Genomic DNA, 26,981 nt, shown 5'->3' on the forward strand with positions numbered 1-26,981 from the left:
TTTAAAAGACAAGTTACTGTCTAATATAACACCCAGGTCTTTCACTGTCGAGCTACTAGTAACAGTACATCCCTCTAAATGGGAGTTAAGTTGTGAGAGTTTCTGTGCACTGGTTTTGGGACCGATGAGTAGTATTTCTGTCTTATCGGAGTTTAACAATAGAAAGTTGCAGCTCATCCAGTCTTTTATCTCTCTAAGGCATTGAGTTAATTTGGACACTGTGGCTATTTCATCTGGTTTTGATGAGATATATAACTGTGTGTCATCAGCATAACAATGGAAACTAATCCCATGTCTTCTAATAATGTTCCCTAATGGAAGCATGTACATAGAGAAAAGCAGAGGTCCGAGAACTGATCCTTGAGGGATCCCATAATTAACTGGTAGTAAACTGGAGGATTCACCATTTAATTCTACAAAATGGTATCGGTCTGACAGGTAGGATCTAAACCAACTTAAAGCCTGACCATGAATACCTGTGTAATTTTGTAAGTGATCTAGAAGAATGTTGTGATCTATAGTGTCAAATGCAGCACTAAGGTCAAGTAGAACTAAGAGTGACATACAGTCTTGGTACAAAGCTAAGAACAAGTTGTTTGTAACTTTAACAAGTGCAGTTTCTGTGCTATGATGGGGCCAGAAACCTGACTGAAACTCTTCAAGGATGTTGCTCTCCTGTAAGAAGGAGCTCAGTTGAACAGACACAACCTTTTCAAGTATTTTAGACATAAATGGAAGGTGTGAGATAGGTCTGTAATTTGATAGTTCATTAGGAACTAAGTTAGGTTTTTTGATGAGTGGCCTAATAACTGCCAACTTAAAAGACTTCGGGACGTAACCTAAAGATAACAAGGAGTTGATGATATTAAGAAGAGGCTCACCAGCTTTATATAACACTTCTTTCAGTAGTTTAGTTGGGATGGGGTCTAGTGAACATGTTGTTGATTTAGCTGTAGTAATAAGTTTATCTAACTCTTCCTGTCCTGTACTTGTAAAGCTGTGTAAAGCCTTAGGTGAGATTGTATCACTGGTTGCTCTCATATGTTGAGCGTCACCTATTTTATTCCTGATACTTTCGATTTTATCAGTGAAGAATCTCATAAAGTCCTCACTACTGAACTGTGATGGAATAGTGTGTTCAGATTTCTGTTTTTTTGTTAAACTAGCCACTGTGCTAAATAAAAACCTGGGATTGTTCTGGTTATTTTCTATGAGTTTGCTCAGGTGCTCAGCCCTAGCAGCTTTTAGAGCCTGTCTATAGCTGGACATACTGCCTGATGGATCAGGGGCAAAATTCTGAGGTGGACTTTTTTTTCCCCTTGAGACAAATATGGACATTGGGTTTCTGAGCATGAAATATGTAAGCAACATTTCTGTAATTGAATCAGTTCATCTGCCTGTTACAATGATAATCTCATATACTGTAAACAGAAATCATACAAACATTCAATAACAATGACATTTACAATACTATTAATATTCAACCAATCGTTCTTTATTTATCACGAGAACGTCATGTAGTGGTGAAACACATAACTCAACATATTCAAACGTATTTGATTTATTATTGAGCTTTTGAACCTAATTAACCAGTTTTATTTCAGTCAATTAATCAAATGGGCTTAATTTAAACCTTAGAAACCTAAAAAAAAATCCTCTCCTATAAAAATGGCAACTTAGATCTAGAATTAAAAAGTGCAATAATAAAAATCTCCAACAGACAGAAAAATAATTATTCATGTTTAAGTTATGAGCTGAATATTTGCAAAGTTGTAGTGTGTTCAAGAACCCCTGCAATAAACGTATGCTTTTTGTGTGAATTATGATACGGTCAGTGTGCCTTGCAGTGTTTTCATTACTCTGTCTTCTAATAACGTTCACATCACTAAAGGATGGAGACATATCAATGACTCCCACATTGCTTTGTTAACTGTTTTGAATTTCTTGTTTAAAACACAAAGTACCTGGAGCTGTGCTTGGAACAAGGTGATCGATAAAGCTGTCCTTCCACACAGTCTCAGAGCAATAGTTCAATGACCCATTCAAACCCACATTAATTTTGTGTGTGTGTGTGTGTGTGTGTGTGTGTGTGTGTGTGTGTGTGTATGTATGTATGTGTGCAAACGTGTATTTATATGCATGTAGGTGTGTTTATGTATGTTTGTATGAATGTATGTGTGTTTGTTTCTGAGGTCATCAGCTCTGCATTGATACACTGATACGAATATTTCTGTACAGAATTCATCATTTACATACTTACTTATTTTACATGATTAACATACATATCAATTTATGCTAAACTCAGAAGCACACATACAAACACACCTACTAACCTACCAACCTACATACATACATATGTGTGTGTGTGTGTGTGTGTGTGCGCGTGTGTACTGTATGTGTCAGGTTTCCAAAGCTCACACTGTGACACTGTAAAACCCCAGTAAGGGGTTTTAATAATCCTGGTTGCTCTTTATATTTATCAGTCATAGCACACAAAACAGAGAGAGAGAGAGAGAGAGAGAGAGAGAGAGAGAGAGAGAGAGAGAGAGAGAGAGAGAGAGAGAGAGAGAGAGAGAGAGAGAGAGAGAGAGAGAGAGAGAGAGAGAGAGAGAGAGAGAGAGAGGCAGAGAGACAGAGCACACAAATGAAGTATCACGCTGTCAAACTAAATACTTGGTTTTGGTAAACAGTCCACTTTTATTGGCATATGCTGTGGTTCCACCACAAACAAAATCATTTAAAGATTTAAAAACAAAGTCCATGTTTTTGTAGGAGAATTGTGGTCTATTCTATGGTATATGAATAATAAAGAAACCACACATAGAACAGTAAAACAGGAAAAAACAAGTAGGAAATTTGTCTTGTTAAATGAAATGTTTGAGTTTGTACTCAACTCTGTGAACTTTACAAGTAGATTAGAACATCTTGGGGCCAAAGTAATAAGCTGGTAATTTGCAGATCTTCTCAGTGTTTTTCCCAGAAGGGTCAAATAAATACAATTTTCATAGGTATATATATTTAAGGCTTTGGATACAAGTACAGTCATGTCAGCCAGGAAGGTTCAAATAACAAAAGTACATCCATAGGGGTTTTGTAGTGCAATTGTGTGTGTGTGTGTGTGTGTGTGTGTGTGTGTGTGTGTGTGTGTGTGTGTGTGTGTGTGTGTGTGTGTGTGTGTGTGTGTGTGTGTGTGTGTGCGTCCATCCTCAGGCCTCAGAGCATTTATGTTCCTTGTAGAGTGGGTTGGAAAAAGACAGTTTGGCAGGAAACTAAAAACAAGACAAAAGAATAGACAGGTTATAAAGTTACAGTAGCCTTTAAGTTAAAAAATTTTACAGCTAGAGATGGTTGTGTTACTGTTTACATGACAAACTCTTTGCTCTTTGGCTGGAAAATGAAACAGTGACTATGTAAAGAGTAAAATATGTACTTGGTTCATTTTATATTGATACTGATTGAAGCAAATGTAGGGGGAAAAAAGGCCCCTTTATATATTGTACATAATAATCCTCACTTATTTGAAGAAATGTATAACTCAACAGTTGGCTGCTTATCATCCAAAAGTAGTTTATCTTACTGCAGAACAATGTGCCACTACATCAGCTGTTGAGTGATTCAATTCAAGCAATTGGAATATTAATGCCTGCCTGAGTCCAAGGCAAAAGTACACAAAAAAAAAGAAGAAATTGACTATTGCTTAATAATATCTATCCATTTTTTTAACACGTATCCTACACATGGTTGCAGGGAGCCTGGCGTCTATCCATAGCAACTAGGTCAAAACCAACAGGTATTTACTGATGAGGCTAAATGTTTGCATACAGTACACCTAGGGTAAACACATTTATATGACTAAAAACCCATGCTTCCTATCATACAATGGGAAGACGATCTATAAAACACATTAAGAAAATAAATAAATATATATATATAGTTGTATCATGGGGTGTTTCATATATACAGTATTTATGAATCAAGCCCTGGCTTCTAACCTGCTCAGTGTAATTCATGCACAGGTATAAACATGGCAATCTAAATCAAGTGCAACCCAAAACAGCTTGTCTTCATAAAACATAAGAAAGTATGAGAAAATGAAAACATGATTCATTTGACCCAACTGCTAGGAGCAAACCAAACTAGCTATGCATTAATGCTATCGTACAAACTGACATGTGAGTTGACAAAACGGGGAACAGTGGACAGAGCTGGGATCCTGCACTACCTACGTATATTTTCGCCACAATTTCCTATGTAAACGTGTGCAGTGAAAACAAAAATTCACTTCCATTTCACGGTATCTGGACTAGGTCAAGTGTGTCCAATCTCATTAAGAAAAGGCCGGTGTGCTCCAAGTTTTCATCCCAACCCTGCAGACGTTACACCTTATAGTATTTTGAAAGCCAAGGTCAACTGATTAAATGTGTGGAATCAGGTGTGGCTCCTTTTTGACTGGAAGGAAAACCTGCACCCACACCGGCCCGTTACGGATAAGATTGGTCAACGCTGCACTAGGTGAATGAAGTGTTAAACAGGAAAGACCAATCATAGCCAGTGTTTCATAGCTGGAGTTAGTTACTGTATGTTTACAGAGTGTACAGTATATTCTCCAGCTGCACCCACACATTGTTTACACAATACTCAATACTATACATTAGATTTTGGAAATAAATATATGTCAAACATGACAAAATCTGTTCCAAGCTGCAAATGGGCTACATTTAGTTTTAACGCAAGTCATTATTTATCTCGATTGCTGTAGCCTACAAAAAAGGTTAATAAGAAATGCATAAAGAACTAACAAGAACTTTGATCAACACTGAATTGAAGTTAAGTGGCAGTGGAGACTCAAGTGGCTAAGGCTTGGGGTTGTTGATTGGAGGCTCAGAGTTCAAACCCCAGGACTGCCAAGCTGCCACTGTTGGGCCCTTAAGCAAGGCCCTTAACCCTCACTGCTCCAGGGCGCTGTATCATAACTGCCCCTGCGCTCTGACCCCAAATCCCCGCACTCAGGTTGCAAAGAAAATAGTTCCACTGTGCTCTAATGTGTATGTGGAGATAATAAAGTCTTCCATGCCCCTGATTCACTCATTCATAATAAACATGCATTGAATGAAATTTCATTTTCTTCTTTTACTTTAGTACAGGTCAAAGTCTGTTCAAGTGTGTTATTGTGTGTACCTCTGGTTCATCTTTCCATGGGTAAACACTAATGGACAGTTTAGGGAATTTATTCCATCTTGACTTAAACGCAGCAGATTCTCTGGGTCTCACATCTGAAAACTGAATCAGACATTAAACTCTCTTAGACTCCAACATCATAAGTGAAATGCATTAAGGTTTAGTCTATGTAATGCAGGGTACATTATTATAGGAATATCTACAGAAGCATCACTATAATACAGTGATGTAAGCAATGAAGGTCATATGACAATGAGATGACATTATGATGTTGTGCTGCACTATACCAATGTCACAAGCGTGGGATAAAACAGACCCAAATGCAGGATGGCGAAATAAACAGGGCTTAATGACAAAAGAACACTAAACATGACACGGACTAAAGACAGGACAAGACAACAGTAGATTCCGTGTGCACAAGGCAACGCGGCACAAGGCAACGCGGCACAGTTAAATAGACAGGGTAATCACAAGGGGAAACAGGTGTGTGGAAACGGGAGGAGCGGGGCAGACACGTGACGAAGAACATAAACACATGCACGTGGCCAAAGTCCGGGCTGAGTCCTGACAACCAACATATCCCTGCATTTGTCTGAGCATTATGGTTAACATCATGTGTGCCTTTAGATATGAACACATTTTACCATTACAATAGCTTTCCATTAAACTGACGGAATAGAAATTTTATCGCAGCGAGTCTGATATATAATTATTCAGGACACTGTTGCTTTCAGTGTGAGATGTTTTTACCTTTGTTCATAACCTTACACAGAATCTTAGTGGGTCGAAGATAACGTCTTCAGATTATAGATGCTTATGAACAAACACTTGGGGCATCTTAGAAAGCAGAAATGGGTTTGATCTCACTATTTACTTTAAAGATAGTTTGTGAAAAATATGTTTTTATTTTATCTATTTATTTTTTTTTAATAACATTTCAAATATATTGCTCTATTAGTCAGGTAAAAAGTGACATACGTCTGAAACACTACAAATTCTTAAAGCCTGAGTGTCTATATGCCATATCACTGTGACAAATAAATGCAGTCCTGAACATTGACACAACTAAAATATACATAGATAGACAGACAGACAGACAGACAGACAGACAGATAGATAGATAGATAGATAGATAGATAGATAGATAGATAGATAGATAGATAGATAGATAGATAGATAGATAGATAGACAGACAGATAGACAGAAAAAATTAAAGTGCTTTTTGAAATGAATATCTGAAGTGTGCTCTCTGACTCTAATGCTTGTATACTGACCTGTCCTCTACACTCAGTAGCATAATGGTCCAACTCATCATTGGAAATCAACCTGGAGTCCCTAAGCAATAATCCGAAACAATATTAACATTAATTTATAAAAAGCAAACCAGAAAAGTACATTTTATCCTTTCTTTTAATATAAGTAAGATTAAGGATTGTAAAAATAGGGCATAAAAAACAACAGGCCCAAATTATATACACTTACTTAGCTGTGCGCTTTCTTTGAATGAAGAAGAATATAACGGTGGCGGTCACAACAGCCAGGATGAGGATCATTACTATACTTACGATAGTGTACGCTATCACTGAAACACATGCAGAATTATGACATATCCACACACACACACACACACACACACACACACACACACACACACACACACACACACACACACACACACACACACACACACACACACACACACACACACACACACACACACACACACACACACACACACACACACACACACATATGAGGATGGGTTCCCCCTTGAGTCCGGTTCCTCTCAAGGTTTCTTCCTTTACCAATTTAAGGGAGTTTTTCCTTGCCACTGCTGCCTGAGTCATCTCAGACTTGCTCATAGGGGAATAAATACATACACACTGTGAACTATATACATCTAATAATAATCTAGAATTTTTATTCTGTTAATTCTTATTTCTTTTATTATTCGTTATTTCCTTTATCATTAATTATGTTTACCTTCTGCTCTATGTTTATGTTCTGTAAAGCTGCTTTGAGACAATGTCTATTGTAAAAAGCGCTATACAAATAAACTTGAATTGAACTTGAATTGAACACACACACACACACACACACACACACACACACACACACACACACACACACACACACACACACACACACACACACACACACACACACACACTTACACACTTACACACTTACACACTTACACACTTACACACTTACACACTTACACACTTACACACTTACCTGGTCCAGCATCAGCAATCACAACTGAAGATGTGGGATTTGTTGGGTTTTGTAGCACATGACAGCGGTTGCCAGTCCACATTGATTTACAGCTGAACAGGAAAGAAATGAAACATTAACACGCACGCACACCGTGGCATCTGCTCACTAAAATGACCTTCAGTAAACAAAGATAAATTCCTTCATGTTGGTTCACATCTGCTCCATTTCACAAAAGATAAAGACATTCATTTAAACCACACTCACACAGACGAGGATAAAACATTTACTGATGCTACACTAGTACACAATAAGCTCCCATTAGAGGCAACACTAGGGACTATGCGGGCTCCAGGCAGGAAAATGCAAGAGGTTTTCTTTGTACTATTTTGCCATTGTGTTCCTCAGATGATATATCAGATATCCTTAAAATCCTCACTATAATGAGCCAACGAGAGCATAAATGTCTGACTGTGTTAGTGCGATATTCTGCATGCTAGATGTAGCACTAGATTAAGCTTCCCAAATAAAAAAAAAACTTTACTACACCATGGATGCTACAACAGAGCACTTGATAAAGTGCAGGCTTTTATACTGTTTATACTGTATAATGTACCAGAAAAGATCATGATACCAAGAAGCTCTGCACTAAATTTGAGATTTGACAATTTCTGGGACTTTCTAGTGTCAGCCTTCAGCAGCAATGCCTGGGGTCCCAAGCAACTGTCCCCTTGCCTGTCCTCTATTTATGTCTTCGACATTCATGTTAATTATATTTTGCCTTTATTTGTCCCATATCTGCTTGCATGAAAGTAACAATCTCCAGTTCCTGGAGCTTTCATGCTCACCTGTACTATAATTGGAACCTGCAATTTTCTGGTCATATACTTTTTTGGCAGTCGGTGAGGTTGGCAGATACGGAGAGCAAGTGCAAGTATACATGAATTTATGAAACTTTATTAAATACAAAACAACAATGTAATCCAGATACAACATCACCGTGCAGGCAGTGATCAATAAACAACATCACCTAAGGCCATCCTTAAAAATATTTTGCTTTGCAGTAACAGTAAAAATAAATAAATAAATAAAGGGTCGGTAGATAGGTCTATATTTTTTTTTCAAGTTTCAATGTAAAAAAACATACAATTTTGCTGATGGTGATTACGTAGGTATGACTTTACACTTCGTTTGTATGTAGGCCTAGGCAATTTATATATTTACAATACTTACTAAAATATAATTATTATTATTTTATTGCTTTTGTATTAGTTGTTTGAAGAGTAAAAAAAAAAATTGGTCGGTCTTAACGCAAATTTAATTTAAAATTTTAGTCGGTCCTAACTTGACAGGGTCGGTCGGGGTACGGCAAACAAGAATATTTTTAAGGATGGCCTAAGCACGATTTTAAACAAAAAACTGAAACCAGCAAACTATATACAGCAGCTTTGTATCGTAACTCAGAGTGTGTACTTTCCAACGTGAAGGTGTAGTGCTAATGCTTATATTATATAACGTGTGTAACTGAGTTCTGGTGAGTATAACTGGTAACTTGAGGGCATCTGTGATCTCTGTTAGTTGTAGTGCTTGGTGCCTATGTTTGTAGGCTGCACTGTACTCTGGGAGTTAGAGCGAGACACTGATTTCAGTGTTGACATTACACAGTGATCTGAAAGCTCATGTCCTGCTGCCACTCTATTATTTCACTCTGATATTCACACAGTTGGGATATCAAAAGTATTGTGCTTCAGTGCAAGGACCTCACAGGGCATAATATCATCAAGTGACATTTTAGAGTGTTAAGTAAGTGTTATACGGTACCTAGTACAGTAGAACAACTCAATCAGCAGAACAACTCAATCATGCTCAAAATCATTAGCTAGGTACTGTAGGTTAGCTAGGTCCAGCTAATATTAAACTACTAATGCACATCCAGTTCTTAACCTTCACACACATGTAAAATATATGCCAACCAAACAAGCTATGTCACCATTTGCAGAAATGTGAAGTAGTTTGTAAGTATATACCTGCAGTTTTGTGTCTACTAAGTTAACGTGTCTCTACAAAACAGTATAACAATAGAAGAAGAAGCCTTTATTTAGGCACAAACTGTATATAGTACATTACAGCACAGTGAGATTCTTTGTTTGCTTATCCTAGCTTTGGAAGTTAGGGTCAAGGTGCAGAGTCCAACCAATTTTGCTGCTATTTTGGTATGAACCAAAATCTGTGCTACCACACTGTAACATGACTCTATATTGGTAAGCATTTAGATTCACAAATACATCTAAATAAAGCTTGCTGATTTAGTTTGCTAAGATCTTGATACTGAAAAAATAATTTTGTGTACATAAAATTGCCAGAAGTAATTATGAGTGGTGTTCCAAGTTACTATGTCTCATGTGCTGTACATGTGATTGTGCTATAATGGATAGTTCAACTTATGAGTGCATATTGAGGCTTCAAATGCTTGCAATAATTTTTACTTGTGTTTGTGCGTGTGTGTGTGTGTGTGTGCGTGTGTGTGTGTATGTAACTTACATGCACACAGGTCCATGGATCCCCACTATACACATTCCATTATTAAAGCAGTAACCAGTGGGGCACTCTGTAAGCCAGACATATACGTTTAATTGGATACACACACACACACACACACACACACACACACACACACACACACACACACACACACACACACACACACACACACACACACACACACACACACACATTTAACAAAAATTGCAACAGATTTCATTTACATATTCAGTAATATTTTATTATAGCCAGTCTCTGGGAAATTTTTCATTGCAGAAGTTGCAATGACTACAAGCAAACTTAAAGTAGAACAGACGAGATTTTATAAACCCTGGAAAACGAACTGCAGATCGAGAAGTTATTTTTCATTTGTCTCACAATCTTTCTGCTCAGTTTGTGCTGTTGACTAATAAGTGACGCATGGGACGTTAAAAAAGACGAACCTCAGTTGGCTGACTGAGAAAAAAATAATGAAGCATTGAAGTGAATAATTTATACCTTTTTTTATATTCCCATTATAGGGATCAGCATGTGTGAATGAAGCATAGATGGCTTTACATATCCCTTTCATTAGTCTAATGCTAAATTGATACGGTTCATCATAAGCGACATTATTATATGCTGCACACAGATTCAATTAAGGGTGAACCAGGCACAGGGAAATTGCAACACGGCAACATTATTAACTTATTATTAATTAATTTAAAGTTAAGGCTTCACGTTGTGTCTGCTTGCAATTAAGATTGATTTATTCCTGAGATTATTATTATAAGATTAACGCATTTCACACTTTACTATACATACCTGCATGTGTATGAGTTTATGTATGTGTAGTATAACTAATTCTGAGTGTTTGCTTTAAAGGAAAAAAAAAAAGGATATCATAAAAAGTTAGCTTTACCATAACAGCTGGATTCATCCGAGTTAAAAGCAGGACAGTCTACAGTTTGATCACATCGCTTGCTGTGAGGAATACAGCTAGCAGCTACCTCACACACCAACTCCCCGATCTCACACTGCACAACAGCTGCACACACAGAGGGAAAGACATAATCAGGGAAAGTTTTAGCATTTACGCTCACTGACAAGTTTTATCATGTAAACCTAGCATTTTTGTTTCTGTAAACAGTTTCTCAGGACCGTTATCTCATGTTATCAGTAGAAAGAGACCACTATGGGACCACCAGTCAGCAGATATGATCTAAATGGTGCATTCTCAGTACACCAGTAACCCTGATACCGTGTTTGTGTGGTAGTGGTACACGTGTATAAGACATGGCTGGAGTTCTTAATTATTTTTCATCAGAGGACAAACAATTAAATTGTGCCGTTTATGTTGTGCCTTTATATTCACAGCATTTCAGAATTTCTCTCATGTCACTTTCTACAATGGTGCTTAATGGTTCAAATGAACGTTTAAATGAGAGCTTTAAGTCATCATAGTTCTTCATATGTTCGTTTTTTATTGTCTACTAGAAAATACTGATAATATACTCCTTTACTGTGGTAAATGGTAATGTTCTGTGTAAGGTAATCCCAGTAGAGGTAAAACATCTCATTTACGGCATTTAGCCGTAACCCTAACTCTAACCCTGACACCAACTCTAATCTCATACTGAGAGTAAACAGGTTCATGATTCAGTATCATGATTCAGGTTCAGTATCCGTGTGTATGTGTGTGTGTGCACATCTTACGACATTCAAGTTCATCCTCGCTGTTAGGGCAGTCTGGTACACTGTCACAGCGCAACAATGCTGGAATGCATATATTTTTGGCACAGTGGTACTGAGTGTCCTCACATACTGCTTGTGGCGGCAAAGTCCCTGGTACCAAACTACCACAATCCTCCTCGTCTGAACCATCCACACAGTCCACGTCTCCATCACAGTGCCAGCTCTGGGGCAAACACTCCAACAAGTACATACACTGAAATTGTCCTGAATCACATGTCGGAGGAATCGGGGTCACAGGAGCTGTAAAATACATTCAAAATTACACGTCAATTACTTTTAAACATTTTTCCTTCACATAGTTCACTCTCAGGTCATAAGAAAGAGGGTAGAACCTAGATGTCCAATATAAGGTAATGGAACGTAATACAAAGAAATTTAGTGAGGCAACAGCTACACAAATCACTCTGGAAGGAGTAATAGTTTTTATATAATTAGGGTGTGAAAAATGTTGTAAATTGAAGAAAAAAAAACACTTTCAAAAATATATATTTCAGTTGTGTATTTTTAGAAACTTACAAAATGCAAAATGAGCAAACAAATAAAAATAATCTAAATCAAATCAATATGTGTTGTGACTATGACCCTTTGGCTTAAAAAAAAAAAGCATCTTTTACAAAGTAAGGGATTTTGTAGGACCAGAGTCAGGTATATGGTTAACCAATTTTACCAAGCATATGCTAATGATCATAAATTTCATGAGGTTGAAACATTTACTGAAACAGACATAGCTGTGTAGGAGGCTTAAAAAGTGGGTGAGGAAAAACCAGATTCTGCTACTACAGTATGGTGTAAGTTGTGGTTTCATGTTTCATGTCATAGAGCATACACCATGGTCAGACTGATCACAGCAACAAGACACAAGGTAGTCATACAGCATCAGCAAGGTCTCTCCCAGGCCAAGAGTTTAAAGCAGACTGGGGATTCAAGATGCGCTATTTAATCTATTTTGAAGAAGCACAAAGAAACAGGCAATATTGAGGACCATAGACCAAGGAAACTTGCAGATGAAAGACACATCATGCTTACATACCCTTAACATCAGAAGATGTCCAACAGTGCCATCAGCAAAGAACTGGAGAACACCAGTGATCCAAGGTACACCCATCTACTGTCGAGAGAAGTCTGGCCAGAAATGGTCTTCATGGAAGAATTATGAACATAAAGCCTAACCTCCAACATAGAAACAAGACTAAGAGACTCAACTATGCATGGAAACATAGGAACTGTGGTGCAGACAAATGTCAGCAGGTGCTCTGGGCTGATGAGTCAAAAGATGAAATATTTGGCTATAGAAGGTTGCAGGTTGTTTGCCAAAGGGACGAAGAGCGGTCTGCTGGCAACAGTGAAGCATGGTGGGGGTGAATTCAAGTTTGGGGCATTTATGCAAATGGATTTGGAGATCTGGTCAGGATTAATGATGTCTTCAATGCTAATGAAAGATACTTCCATGTCATGCAGTACCATCAAGGAGGCATCTGATTGGCCCAAAAAGTATTCTGCAGCAACTCCAAACATAAAGCTAATGTCATTAAGAACAATCTTCAGTCTACAGTAGACCAAGGAATCCAGGAACTGATAGTTTGGCTCCCACAGAGCCCTGATTTTAACATCATCAAGTTTGTCTGCTTTAACAGACAAGCAGATTAGTTTAAATTGGTTATTGGTAAACTGTTCCATCAAAAACTGTTTGCAAGTGTACCTAGAAGAATTGCTAGAAAGTTCTCACTCACTCATTTTCTACCGCTTATCCGAACTACCTCAGGTCACGGGGCCTATCTCAGGCGTCATCGGGCATCAAGGCAGGATACACTCTGGATGGAGTGCCAACCCATCACAGGGCACACACACTCTCAATCACTCACACACTCACACACTACGGACAATTTTCCAGAGATGCCAATCAACCTACCATACACGTCTTTGGACCGGGGGAGGAAACCGGAGTACTCGGAGGAAACCCCAGAGGCACGGGGAGAACATGGAAACTCCACACACACAAGGTGGAGGCAGGAATCGAACCCCGAGGTGTGAGGAGGTGTGAGGCAAACGTGCTACCCACTAAGCCACCGTGCCCCCCTGCTAGAAAGTTGGTCACAACAAATACTGATTTGACTTGGATTTCTCTTCTGTTCATGTAATTTTCATTTTGTTAATTGATAAAAATAAACTATTTACATAATATAACACTTCTATTCAACTGATGTTGATACAAATGATAAAAAAACAGAATATGAGGTGTAGGTGCTTTACCTCCTATAACACACTCTCGGGTGAAGGAGATGTCATCGATGGCAATGTCTGTCCATTCGTTTCCTCCCACCTCTGCCTGAAAACTCACTCTGAATGGATGAGGGTTTGACAGCACAACGTTACTGTAACGCCACCCTTTTCCGTAGTCTCCACTAGCAGCCCACATCAGTAAAGGAATGCCGTTACTGCCCACTGTGTACACCTACAGAGTTCAGTACAAGAAACTTTATTTTCATCCTTCACCGACTCCCTTCCATGGGAATTTATTATCTCCATTAAAAAAAGCACTACTCCTACAAATGGCCTTGGAGCATCTCTACACCTTTATTATAATAAAAAACCTTCTATGAATATGCATACATATGCAAATTAGAACCAGCCTCAGGTTCTTCTGCTATTCAAATCCCATGTTCTTCCTCTCACTTCTCTGATAAAGCTATGCTATAATATTTGGCACAGTATGCTCACATTCTATTAAAAATAGAAGTAACACAGAGGGCGATGTGACTCTGTATGTGTGAAACTCACACTCACTTGGAGTCTGAAGACAAGTCTGTTAATCTTCTCTCTAAAAATGTCAATATATCAGAGGCATTCAGTACTGTATTTAGTGTAGTTCCTTCATTTTCATAGGATCAAAAGTAATTGGACAAACAAGTCAAGTCAAGTCAGTTCAAGTCACTTTTATCGTCACATCACCAAAGCACATGTGCCTTGGTGAGTGAAATTCTAAGGAGCAAACTCCAGAAATGAGTTGACATGTGAAAATGTGCAATTTGCTCATACATATAGTTAGTGCAATATGTGTGTACAATATGTACAATTAACAAACAATGAAATCAGCAAATGAACATGTGCAATATGCTCACACGTGTCAGTACACACAGTGTACTATTGGGCATCATTACAGTAGCACTACACATTTTATGCAGTATGTACTTATATATGTATATGTGTAAATAAATGTAAATATATTATATGTAAAATACTATAAGGTGCAAAACAGATTGTACAGGTACAGAAGTGACATGGATGTGCATTGGATGGTATCTAGTGGTAACAGATGGATTATGGCATTAGATGCAGTGTGTATATATAGTCCAGTGTGTATAGTGCAGTGTGAATGTATAGTCCAGTATGGATAGTCCGAAGTTAAGGTGCAGTGTGTGGCATACCATATTGTGAAAGTAGGGTTTATTAGTTGTGACTGATAATTAGTCTGATAGCCTGAGGGAAAAAATCTATCCCTCAGTCGACTGGTGCGGGATCGCATGCAGCGGAAAGTAACTAACTAACATAAATTAACATAATTATAAATAATATCTTGGAAATATAAGTCTGGAACCCACAGCTATTTCCACATGCTGAGTTTCTTCCTTTGCTAAGTCTTTACTGCACCCACCTTCAGTTTGTCTTCGGTAAGTGAAAAGCATGCTCGGTCGGCTCAAGGTTTGGGGCATTCCATTACTTTGCCATACTCATTGTGTTTTGGTTCATTATCCAGCTGTACTGCACCATGCAGTCCTATCAATTTTGCAGCGTTTGACTGAATCTGAACAGAAAGTGTAGCTCTATACACTTTAGAATTCATCCAGTCACACATCATCAATAACACCAACGACCCTGTTCCTCTGGCAGCCATACAGGGCAGCCAAACACTGCCTCCACCATGTTTAACAGAGGATACCTTGGATCATGTGCCCTTCCTTTCCTTCTCCATACTGTCTCTTTTCATCACATCATTCTGCTACAAGTTCATATAGGTTTTGTTTGTTCTCCTTGTTCCATAATTGGGCAAGATGTTTCTTGTTTTTTTTTTTTTTTTTATACGAAGTCTAATCTGGCCGTTCTGTTCTTGATTGTTAACAGTGGTTTGAACATCTTGATGTAAACAGTCTGTATTTACATTCATGATGGCGTCTCTTGATTATAGACTAGACAATGATACGCCCGCCTCCTTTTCTTCTTTTGTGTTCTTCTATGTTTATTAGGTCAGTATAGGAAGTTTAAACTTCCTTTAGATTAATGCTTGCTTTAGAATCATCCTTAGGGAGGAAAGTCTGTGATTTTTACTTGTTTGTTTTTTCAAAATTATTTCAGCAATACTGTATATTTAAAAGTTATGGTTAATATATACAGTTTATTCATTTTTAAAATCAGTTTAATTTAATGTGGTTTATTAAACTGTCTTCAGATCTGTACATGTATCTGTTCCTCTTTCAGCCCTTGCTCATGCTTTTCTGCTATCTTAGGCTTGGATGTTATCTGATTGGTCTTTCATGTACCCTTTGCGCACACACACACACACACACACACACACACACACACACACACACACACACACGTTCAACATTTGTTTAGACTATACTGTAGAACACCCAGGTTGTCTTTGTGCATGCAATAAACCATATTTTTTTTATAATAACCTGGCTCTTGGGCTCCTGATTCTTTAGTCATCTAACTTCTGATGAAATGGCAGAGAATTGATGGTCAAAAGATGTTCCAGGTTTATAGGACTTGGGTACATGTTGTGAACTGGAATGTCACATAAACATTACAGCACAGTAGAGAATGTCAAATATTCACAGCTTGTTGGGAAGCTAGTGCCAGAGCACAGAGTCAGCCATGATACAGCACCCCTGGAGCAGGGAGGGATACGGGTTTTGTTAAAGGTCCCAACCTTGGTATCTGGTGATGCAGAACCCAACACCTTCTGATCCATAACCTAGCACCTTGACTATTGAGCCTACACGTCTGTCGTCTTCCAGGCTTTTGGTGTTCCTAAGCTCACCGGTGCCTTCTTTCTTTTTAAAAAATGATACCACTAGTAATATCTCTGTACTAAAATTCTCTTTTACGTTTTCAGCCTAATGATGGCCTCCTTCAATTGCATCAACACTTTTTTTTTATCAGTCAATTGCCCTTGGCTTTTGAATTTGTGAAAAGAAAGGAACTGTAACTAGTAATTTATTTTTGTTCTGAATGAAAGCTGAAATTCCATTTTTGATTCTTTTTAAATCCATGGTGCTTTTGTACAGGGGAAAAAATGATAGAAAATGTGTCCCTGTCTGAATAATTGTACATTCTACTGTAAAACAATTATAGTTAACCATAGAGGAAGGGAAGTCTTAAAGGCACACACAAGACAAATAAAAGACAGTCAAGAGAGAAGAATTTACTGTTCTAAAGGCTGCTCTTAGGTCCAGTGAAATAAGTCTCTCGAAGGCAGCCGAGTGAGAAGAGTGAAGATAATTAGTGCCTCATAAAAGATCTGTCTCAGTGCTAGAAAACCTCAAAGTGGTTATGAATGGTAAGGTAACTCGTAGCTGAAAGGGTACCATTTTTTTTTCTAGCAGTTTGGACAGAGTGGGAGATTAAAGGTTAGATTTATACAGAGGAACAGGGGTACCCCAAATCATCAGTCAAAGCACGGCTGTTCACCTAAAATACTTTGCTTAAAGAACAGCTTGTTACACAATTCTGTAGTACATCCTATGTTGTATTATAAACATAGTCAATTCTATTCTCATTATGTTGGATTTGTAGAAGCCAACATTCTGTTTTCCTATTTAAACTTAGAAAAAAAAAATAACAAGAGCAACTCCTCCTTGGGCTTTTGAACCACATGCACCAAATTCGGATATGTTGTAGACGCTAGTCTGAAGTTTGTTGCTATTACTTTTATAAGCGATTCGAGTACCAGTACTTTCGGTACCGGGTCTCAAAGTGGCCTTTTTTCCCATAGACTCCCATTATAAAATTGCAGGTTTATAACTCGGCAAGCTTTTGAACTATCTACACCAAACTCAGCCAGCTCCTTTAGGGTGATACTCTGAACAAAGTTTTAAATTGGTGTACCGACTGACCTTTTGGTTGTGCCGCAGCCCCGCCCCCAATATAGGCAAAATCAAAAAACTTTTTACAACATTGACATGTGACATATCAAAACACTCAGCCCAATGTGGGGAACTTCCTCAAGAGTATTCGGATGACATCACATGCTCGTCTCCACTTACTTCCAAAAGTTTTGGCACTCTAGCTTTCTGTTTACTTGCTTCCAAAAGTAACACTGACCCTTATGTCCACTCAACCCCAAAAAGGACCAGCCTTTGCGAATACTTGCATCGTCAAAGCCAACATCAAAGTTTGTCGTGACAAACTTTACAAATCTAGTTATATTTTTATTCTTTTTCATTCTATTCTTCTATTCCTACTGCATTATGATGTATAGTTGTGTATGAGACAAAAATAATTTAGACTTTTAGTTATTTCATTCTTGCTGCCACATCTGTTAACAGATATCGTAGATCAAATTTGGTTTGAATCCTTGAGCGATTGAAATTTTTTGGACAAATTTATTACAATTGAGAAACATACTAATATTGTATAGAGAATGTAATACAGTTAGAGTGCTCCAGGAAATCCAGCCCTGGGATTGGTGAACTAGATGGAACCAGAGCAGCAGAGACTTTAAGAGATTTATTGAGAATTTAAGAGACTTATTGATGAAGCAGCAGAAGGAATGGGAGATACAGTAAAGCAGATTTATCCTTGTTTGCCAAACCCTCAATATCTTTCACTTTCTTACCTTCAGTGTGCCCATTTGTTTGGAGCCATACATGTGGAACCAGAAGCGCAGATGGCAGACACCAGTACTGGCCGGAAACTCCTGCTGGGTGATTATACGAGCGACATCCCCCTCTCGCTGCAAGGCTGAATTCACATACAAGTAGCTCCCTGTACCATCTCTCGGTTTACACCCACAAATACACAAGAGACTTTCATTACAGACATGAAATGACTGACATAAACCATCATCATAAATCACTTGTATTTTATGAACTGCATCAATATAGGAAAATTGCTTGGGAAGGAAATTACATTTTTAATGTATTTTTTTTTTTAAATCATGCTTTTTTTTAAAGCATGAGAAAAATAGGAATGTTTATTTTAAAATGAATAAATTGTGTAAGTGACATATAGTATTGTATATGTAAGTCTTAAGAATAAAACCTTAAAAAAATCCAAAATAATGGAAGAATATATGAAGATTTTTACAAAATGACAGCAAATACACTAATATCCAATACGAACAGCATGAAGACATTGAGTACTGTTATTTAAAAAAAGGCAATAAGGTTGTATTTTCATCTATAATATACTGGCCAAGCCCTGGAAATTTGGGTGATTGGTGCAACTACCGTTTGACCATCAAATGACTTTAATATTCAATATTCAAATATTTCGTAAGTTTAATATTTATATTTTAAGGTAAAGTACGCTACATGGCCAAAGGTTTATGGACACCCAATTATTACATACGTGTTTGTGGAACAACCTATTTTAGATTTATTCCCTTTTTGCTGTTATGATAAACTCTACTCATCTGGAAAGACTTTCCAATAAATTTTGTTTATTGGTGAAATCAGTCAGTGTTCTGTGGAGTTGAGGTCAAGGCTCTTTGGAGCACACGCCAGTTCTTCCACTTCATTAGGTCTACCTATGAACGCAATTCGTCCTCTGCAAGTGATCCAAAATGCAGCTACACAACTTGTTTTCAACCTGCCTAAATTCTCCCACCCAACAACACTGCTGCGCTCCCTCCATCGGCGTAAGCATATTTGTACAGTAAGTCACTCTGTACGTGATTCATGACCAGTGTTGGGCAGTAACGCGTTACTTGTAAAGCGTTACTTTTGACAGTAACTAACACTCTAACGCGTTACTTTTTTAAATAAAGTAACTCCGTTACCGTTACTATATGGTGCGTTACTCGTTACTTTTTTAAATTAGTTAATTTTGGCTGAAGTGTAGCCTACAGCCTAACCTGTTTACAGCAGCGAAGCATTGTAGGATTGGTGGATGCTAACCACTGTAAACACGAAGAAGACACGCTGTGGGCGTGGTTCCGTTTATTCAAGTATGTGCGGCAGTAATCCCGAAACACATGGGCTATAGCCCGCCCACACTGACAATTGATTGGTTGACTTACCGAAACAGGCCAATCAGCATTGTCCCCCTCCCTCTCAACTGTGCGCTACAAGGTTTGGAGCACATACTTGAATACTTGTCTCTGACGCGCATGCGCGCTCCTGTTCGCTCGCTCTAGATTCCGGAAGATTGTAACTAATTTGCGGGCATCAGGGAGCCGCTATCAATATGCGGGAGACTCCCGGAACATCCGGGATACTTGGGATGTCTGGTTTTGTGTTTGTATAGATCATAACGCATAAAAGGGTATTAATGGGAACATTAAAGAACGTTCTTTAAAAAAGTAACTAAAAAGTTACGCGTTACTTTTTGGTGTAAGTAATCAATAACGTAATTGAGTTACTTTTTGAACGAAGTAACTGTAACTAGTTACTATTTTTAAGTAACTAGCACAACACTGTTCATGACCTAGTGATACTATCTGATAGAGCCCTTGAATATGGGTCTATATTAACAATGTACTGACACATAAATGGACATAAATCTTGCTATTCATTTTATTTCCTTTTGTCCAGTTTATACGATTTTGATATTTGAAGCAGACAAAAAAGTTTCTAAGCAGGTTTTAGTCAGAGGAAATGGTTAAGATAAAGACAGCTTCATTATCATGCTGCTCTGAATTCAACCATTTCAGTCCTGTCATCGCTCAGAGCCCTCTTGGTACAATGCTCAATTCCCTTAAATTCCCATAACGGTATTAACAATAATTCAAAACCATTAAAAAAGGAAACCATGTAACCAGACACTGACTATGGTCTTATAATGTAAAGCCTTTTAGATGCTATTTACCCTGCATGTAAAAATGTAACCATTGATGAGAATCTACGGATTTAGGTACAAAACTGAATTGTTTCTCAAATTCCATTGATTTGTTTAGATTAGCTGAGTTTTAAAGTTTACCGTAGTTGTAACACCTACCAGGGCTGTGATCAGTGGATGGTCCAGCTCCTTGATTTTCTCTGCCATGTCCGAGCTGCCAGTCAAAATCGTCACCCTGATCTTGCACCAGCTGACATTCTGCCTCCCAGTGATCCTCAGGCATGGTAAAGTTACAGGCTCCTGCTAGGCCACCTGCAGAACGTCAAATAGCAAAAATGCATTGCTTATATAGACGAAAAAGACACAGTTCCACTGTCCTGAGCAAGAACTGTGTCTTTCTGGACATCTCCAGAATTATTGGTGCCATTTATGGAAGAAGGCATTGAGGCATATGTTGAGATTAAACATAGAGGCACAAATAATTGAAAAAATGTAAATAATCATTATTCAGAGAGGTGATAATAAGATGAAGGCGATAATAAGATGCTCTGCTAGAGGATTTTTTTAAAACTATTTTTGATATCTCTACTTTTTCCTCTTTTGAAAGAATTTTCAATTACAAACATATGTATGTTGATGAATGCCATAACAGAGAGTATATGGTTCATTACTTGTACCAGATCAGTCATTTATCAGTCAGTTAGTGCTGGCTTTAATAGTGACAGCGATAAAAGAAGATACCGTGGCAAAATATTTTATATATTTTAGGTGCTTCTTTTAACTAAACAGCAACAACACTCTGCACTTTTAGTGCACATATTTAAGGGTTTTAGCTCAGTGTAATATAACAAGTGCAGCATTACTGTACAGTCAGAAACTGCAGAGAAAATCTACTCACTGCAGTCCAGCTCATCAGATCCATCGGTGCAGTCGGGCTTATTGTCACACACCAGACTGGAAACGATACAGTTGCCGTTGTTGCACACAAAATCAGTGGCTTCAGGGCACGATCCAGGATGTGTGCCACCTAAAACGTATATATTCAAATAAACACAGACACATAAACAAATCTACATACACATTTTTCTTACTGAAAAATATGTCACCCAATCCTTGATCTTCTAACAAAAAGGAATCTTTTTGGATACCTGCAGTTTTTATAAAATAAATAATAATAATAAAAAAAACAATAATAAAAATAAATAAATAAAGGATTATTATTATTATTATTATTATTATTATTATTATTATTATTATTAATACTAATACTACTACTACTACTACTACTACTACTAATAATAATAATAAATAAAAATGTATGCAAGGCAGTCTTCCTCAAGAGGTGCTGCCAAATGTCCTCTCAATGCCAAATCTGTCAGATCTTTATACTCTTTTCTTTATATCCAAGACATAATAATATGCCTTCAGGGCTGCCTGTGTGCATGTATGTGTGTGTGAGAGAGACAGTGTGTGAGAGAGTGTGTGTGAGTACAGACATCATGGCTGATTAAATATGTTTAAAAAACATTTATAAATATGCTTCTGATGAACTGCAAAGAAAATATAAACCTTATGTAAGTCTGAGATTCAAAGCTCCTTCAGAATTTTCTCAGCCAGTAAATATCTTCCTATGAGGCTACCATTAGCTCCTCAGCACCTTTGCACTTGCTTACATCAGACCTAGCACGGATCCACTTGGATTACCATTATCACATCATACATCAGTACTCTTCACGTTATCAAAGTTTATTGCTTTACACTCAGACTTCCTTAGGATTTCTACGAAATTCATTATGCTTCATCCGTTTCGAGCGAATCACACAAGACACTAGCATGCTTTCACGCATGCTGCAAAAGAGCTGAGACAAAAACACATCACACCTTAGAACATGAGTGACAAAAACATAGGAAATCTCTTCTGAGCTCTGTATATACTAACATACAGGCTAAATAATATTAAGGCACAACGGTAAGAAGAGCTGACGATTTAGAAGGATGGAAAAAGGACATTGAAAAACATACAATTCACAATTTATCTTCATGATAATTACTGTTACTATTTCGGTTCTAAGTACTGTAAGGAATAAGTTTATCATATTCACAGACAGCAATTTACTTCCTTGATACACAATAGGGAACCACACACACACACACACACACACACACACACACACACACACACACACACACACACACACACACACACACACACACACACACACACACACACACACACGAGAGCAGTTGAATGCTGAACACTGTTTTCATTATGCTGTTAAATGCCTTTCTGATTTTACAACCAGACAGGGAGGGCCGAGAAGGAAATACATAAAAGATCTAAAAGAAAAAAAAATGTGTTAATGGCCAATACACATGGATATCTACATGATATCTATTCAGCATCCATATGTGTGTGTGTGTGTGTGTGTGTGTGTGTGTGTGTGTGTGTGTGTGTGTGTGTGTGTGTGTGCGTGTTATTAATCACAGCATTAATCAGCCATATCGTTCTACTCACTGACCTTTAAAATATTTAACATTGATCATTTTCTATCAGTGGCATCTGTAACGAAGTGGGATAGATTATGCAGGAAGTAAATAATCAGTTTGTAAAGTTGATGCCTTTGAAGCAGATAAAATGGGTGAGTGTAAGGCCCAAACTGTGATGGCTAGATCTCTAATACAACAGTTCTTGAGTGGTGAATAGAATGGAAGCCTTTATTTTGTTACGTATACATTACAGCACACTGAGATTCTTTTCTTTGTGTATCCCGACTTGGTTGGGGTCAGCGCGCAGGGTCAGCCATAATATAGCACCCCTGGAGCAGAGAGTTTTAAGGGCCCAAAATTGTGACCTGATCCACAGAACAACAACACAAAGCCTCTTGAGCCACCACTGCCCCGGGTGGTCCCAGTATGCAATGGTTATTACCTACCAATATGTGGTCTAAGGAAGTACAACAGGCAACAGGGTCATAAACACCCAAAATCCACTGGTCCAATCTCACAGAGCTTGTAAATGAAGAGCTGATCATCTACAGCATTTGGTGGACACCATTATTCAGAACAACTTACATTTATCTCATTTACACAAACGAGCAGTTGTTGGACCAGAAGTTCCAGCTTGGTAGCTGTGGGATTTTAACTGACAACATTCCCATTAGTAGTCTCACTTCTTACCCACTGAGATACTATTTCAATGCATGTTGGGAATGATAGAAAGGTGTCAAGACAAATAATGTATCACAGATTGCTGTGTATGGGGCTGTGTAGCTGCAGACACGTCCGATGCTGAAAGCACCCAGAATGGGAATGTGAGCATCAGAACAGGATTTGGAATGAAGCAAAGGAAGAAGATGAATCATCTTTTCTTTTACACATGTGGACAACTGGGTGTAAAAAGTCACTTAACTAGGAAAGAGATGGCACCAGGATGCATTATGTGAAAAAGGCAAGCTGGAAGAGGTAGTTTGACTAAGTTAAGGCAAAGGATATATAACTCATATTATATGAGTCTTTGCTTACTCTAGTAGTGGAGTGGTACAGTATCATCACTGTAGATGATAATCTGGTATGGTTCTGAATTGTAACTAAAACGAGTCAGCATTCTACTGATGTATAGCATACAATCGTCAGCTGAATGAGAGAATTAAGAGTCCGTCGAAATTTCTATTGAGTTTTTGACGGTGTAAAGAAAAAAAGAATAAGTAAAAAGTAATTTATTCATTCAAATGTAATTAAGTATAGTAATAAAGTAATTTCAATTACTCAAGTACTTTCCAACTGGGTCATATAAGAATAAAGATAAATATTAAACGTTGTAATTCACTTTAGATTATATGTATAACAGTAAATGCTAATGTGTCTTTACTTTGAAGTAAATAGGATCACTTTCCATAGGATCACTTTCCAAGCTTTAATTACCAGCTATTATGACTGTCATGGCCCAAAAATAAAAAAATAAAAAAATAAGAGGGTAACATGTGCAGGTGCCCAGATATCAAGCTTCTTATGTGTTAGCAGAGTCATGTTTTTTTTCCATCAGCTAATTAAGCAAGCGATATGATTTTATTAAGCACCGCGCAGAGCTGTCCAAGGAGTCCTGCTGGTCAAGTCGCTACATGAATATTAAGCAATAATGAGACTTGAGGGAAATTAAAAGTTGACACTTCATTTGAATGTGATAAGTGAACTTTCTAGAAATGTTTATGAAATGTTCCCACGACTGCTTGTCCGTATGTCTAAGGAACATAAGGAAAGTCTTTGGTCTTCCTTTGGTCGAGTGGAGAATTTAAATGTACAGACTAAATGAACCACAAAGATTTTTTAACCAAATACATTTGCATTCCGAGGCATTACAGGTATGTTTACACAGCCTTTATTTTACAAGTTTAAAAACCTGGAGTAACCAGTACGCCGGTCTTCTAACAACAAACTGACCACAAAGGCCTTGGAAATGAGCAGATGAGTCAGACATGTTAAATGAGGTAGAACTCTGTGCTTAATCGTTGTGGCAGACCTCTGGGGATTGAGTCTGACACTAAAATTCCAGTTGTAGCACAATCTTTTGCTGTACTATTTAGTGACTTAACACTACTGATGCAAGTTACTGTCTATTAGGCTCGATAAATTAAATCAGGTGTTCTGGGAGGAAGAAAAGCTTGAATCCACTGAACTGGGAAACAATGAAAAATGAGGCAATTCACAGTGAAGTTGAGAGAGAGAGAGAGAGAGAGAGAGAGTGTGTGTGTGTGTGTGTGTGTGTGTGTGTGTGTGTGTGTGTGTGTGTGTGTGTGTGTGTGTGTGTGTGTGTGTGTGTGTGTGTGTGTGTGTGTGTGTGTGTGTGTGTGTGTGCATACTCACTGCGGGCACAGTTGATAAACTGCAGGTCGTCGAGTGCAGCACCGCCACTGACATCTCTCGCACGAACCACCTCAAAGATAAGTTCAAAGTTCCTCAGGTTCCTCAAAGGCACCTCAGCTCTCCTCCACTCATGCATCATCCTCTGCTCCATCCACAGCTCCTTCAGCTCATTCTCTGTCTGATCATCACATGAAACAGTCAACAATCCAAACTTTACTCAGTATATTATAGAAAATGCAATGACATTGCATGAACTTGCTGAGATATTAAATAGTTTATTAATGAATGACATATTATGCTATTCAGCTCTTTATATTTACTTTTAAATGTTCTGTAACATCCAGGAAACAATTAAGCTCCGGTTTGTGCTTATGTTACAGCAGCTCTAAACAATCGTTCTCTAACCGTCCTCACTGTTTTTCCTACTCTTGTAAAGTTAATGAGCACAGCTTCACCACAGAGTCAAGCACTAGACCCAGACAGACCTGGCTACCAAAAGACGTCAAACTCCACTGCACACAGAATGAAGAAGAAACAGAAGTGCACTGCTATCAGCATGCCCTAAATCTACACCAATTAGGGTGTAAAACTTTTTCCCCGCTTCACAACCCAGGAGAAAGACATCAATCTGCTGGTAAACAAGAACAAACTTATCCTGGTAGGCAAACAACAGACTCATGAACAACTGTCACAAAACATATTGTAAAAGCAGACGTTGATCCTCCAGCTAACAACACATGGTATTAATAATCAAAAGCATATGTAAACTTTTAATCTGGTTTATATGTGTAAATTCAGTCATACTTTTATCTTATGTCCCGGAGCTAAACATTGTTTCATTAACTAGCTTATTCAAGGCAGTACTAAATGCACTTTTTTCAGCCTACCTACTGTAGTATTAATTTTTGAACGGATTGCATTCTGAAAACTTATAGATTATGACCACAACTTTATTTACAGTATGTCAAGCCTAAATTAAATGTTAATTTTTTTTTTCAACTAGTAGTTTCGCATATTTCATAGGTGTCAATCGCTGCATCTCAAAGATAATAAGCAGATGGCTATTAGTATAAACTGAAATTTGCACATACTATTCTGTAAATTTCAGTTTATACTAATAGCCATCTGCATATTATATTCTTAGTACATATATATTCATCTGTATATTATGTTCAGAGTACACATATATTCATCTGCATATTATGTTCATAGCACACATATATTCATCTGTATATTATGTTCATAGCACACATATATTCACCTGTATATTATATTCATAGTACATACACATCTGTAAATGACTGTTTATAATAATAGCCATATATTTTGTTACATCCTTCTGTAAATTTCAGTTATAACTAGATTTGTAAAGTTCGTCGCAACAAACTTTGATGTTGGCTTTGATGAGGCAAGTATTCGTAAAGGCCGGTGCTTTTTGGAGGCAAATGGAC

At 37.8% G+C, this 26,981-nt stretch overlaps 1 protein-coding gene across 3 annotated transcripts in view; it reads right to left on the minus strand.

Moving 5' to 3' along the window:
- Nucleotides 1-2,673: 2,673 nt before the first annotated feature.
- The window catches only part of malrd1 (MAM and LDL receptor class A domain containing 1), a 54,715-nt gene continuing 30,407 nt past the window's right edge, over nucleotides 2,674-26,981 (minus strand). Inside the window, exons 21-34 of one of the 3 annotated variants that reach the window (XM_047801582.1) lie at nucleotides 25,531-25,708; nucleotides 21,569-21,697; nucleotides 20,830-20,982; nucleotides 18,509-18,666; nucleotides 13,921-14,122; nucleotides 11,632-11,910; nucleotides 10,838-10,963; nucleotides 9,937-10,003; nucleotides 7,417-7,508; nucleotides 6,661-6,760; nucleotides 6,453-6,513; nucleotides 5,179-5,280; nucleotides 3,201-3,269; nucleotides 2,674-3,142 (exon numbers count right to left, since the gene is read on the minus strand). In XM_047801582.1, the coding sequence (XP_047657538.1) occupies nucleotides 3,207-3,269; nucleotides 5,179-5,280; nucleotides 6,453-6,513; nucleotides 6,661-6,760; nucleotides 7,417-7,508; nucleotides 9,937-10,003; nucleotides 10,838-10,963; nucleotides 11,632-11,910; nucleotides 13,921-14,122; nucleotides 18,509-18,666; nucleotides 20,830-20,982; nucleotides 21,569-21,697; nucleotides 25,531-25,708 (1,710 nt within the window). In that variant the 3' untranslated portion in view covers nucleotides 2,674-3,142; nucleotides 3,201-3,206. Of the gene's footprint in view, nucleotides 3,270-5,178; nucleotides 5,281-6,452; nucleotides 6,514-6,660; nucleotides 6,761-7,416; nucleotides 7,509-9,936; nucleotides 10,004-10,837; nucleotides 10,964-11,631; nucleotides 11,911-13,920; nucleotides 14,123-18,508; nucleotides 18,667-20,829; nucleotides 20,983-21,568; nucleotides 21,698-25,530; nucleotides 25,709-26,981 lie in introns of all 3 variants that reach the window. The other 2 variants (XM_047801583.1, XM_027169502.2) reach the window with 2 other exon arrangements.

Source organism: Tachysurus fulvidraco, chromosome 1 (genome assembly GCF_022655615.1).
Source record: "Tachysurus fulvidraco isolate hzauxx_2018 chromosome 1, HZAU_PFXX_2.0, whole genome shotgun sequence".
NCBI classification, from domain to species: Eukaryota; Metazoa; Chordata; class Actinopteri; order Siluriformes; family Bagridae; genus Tachysurus; species Tachysurus fulvidraco.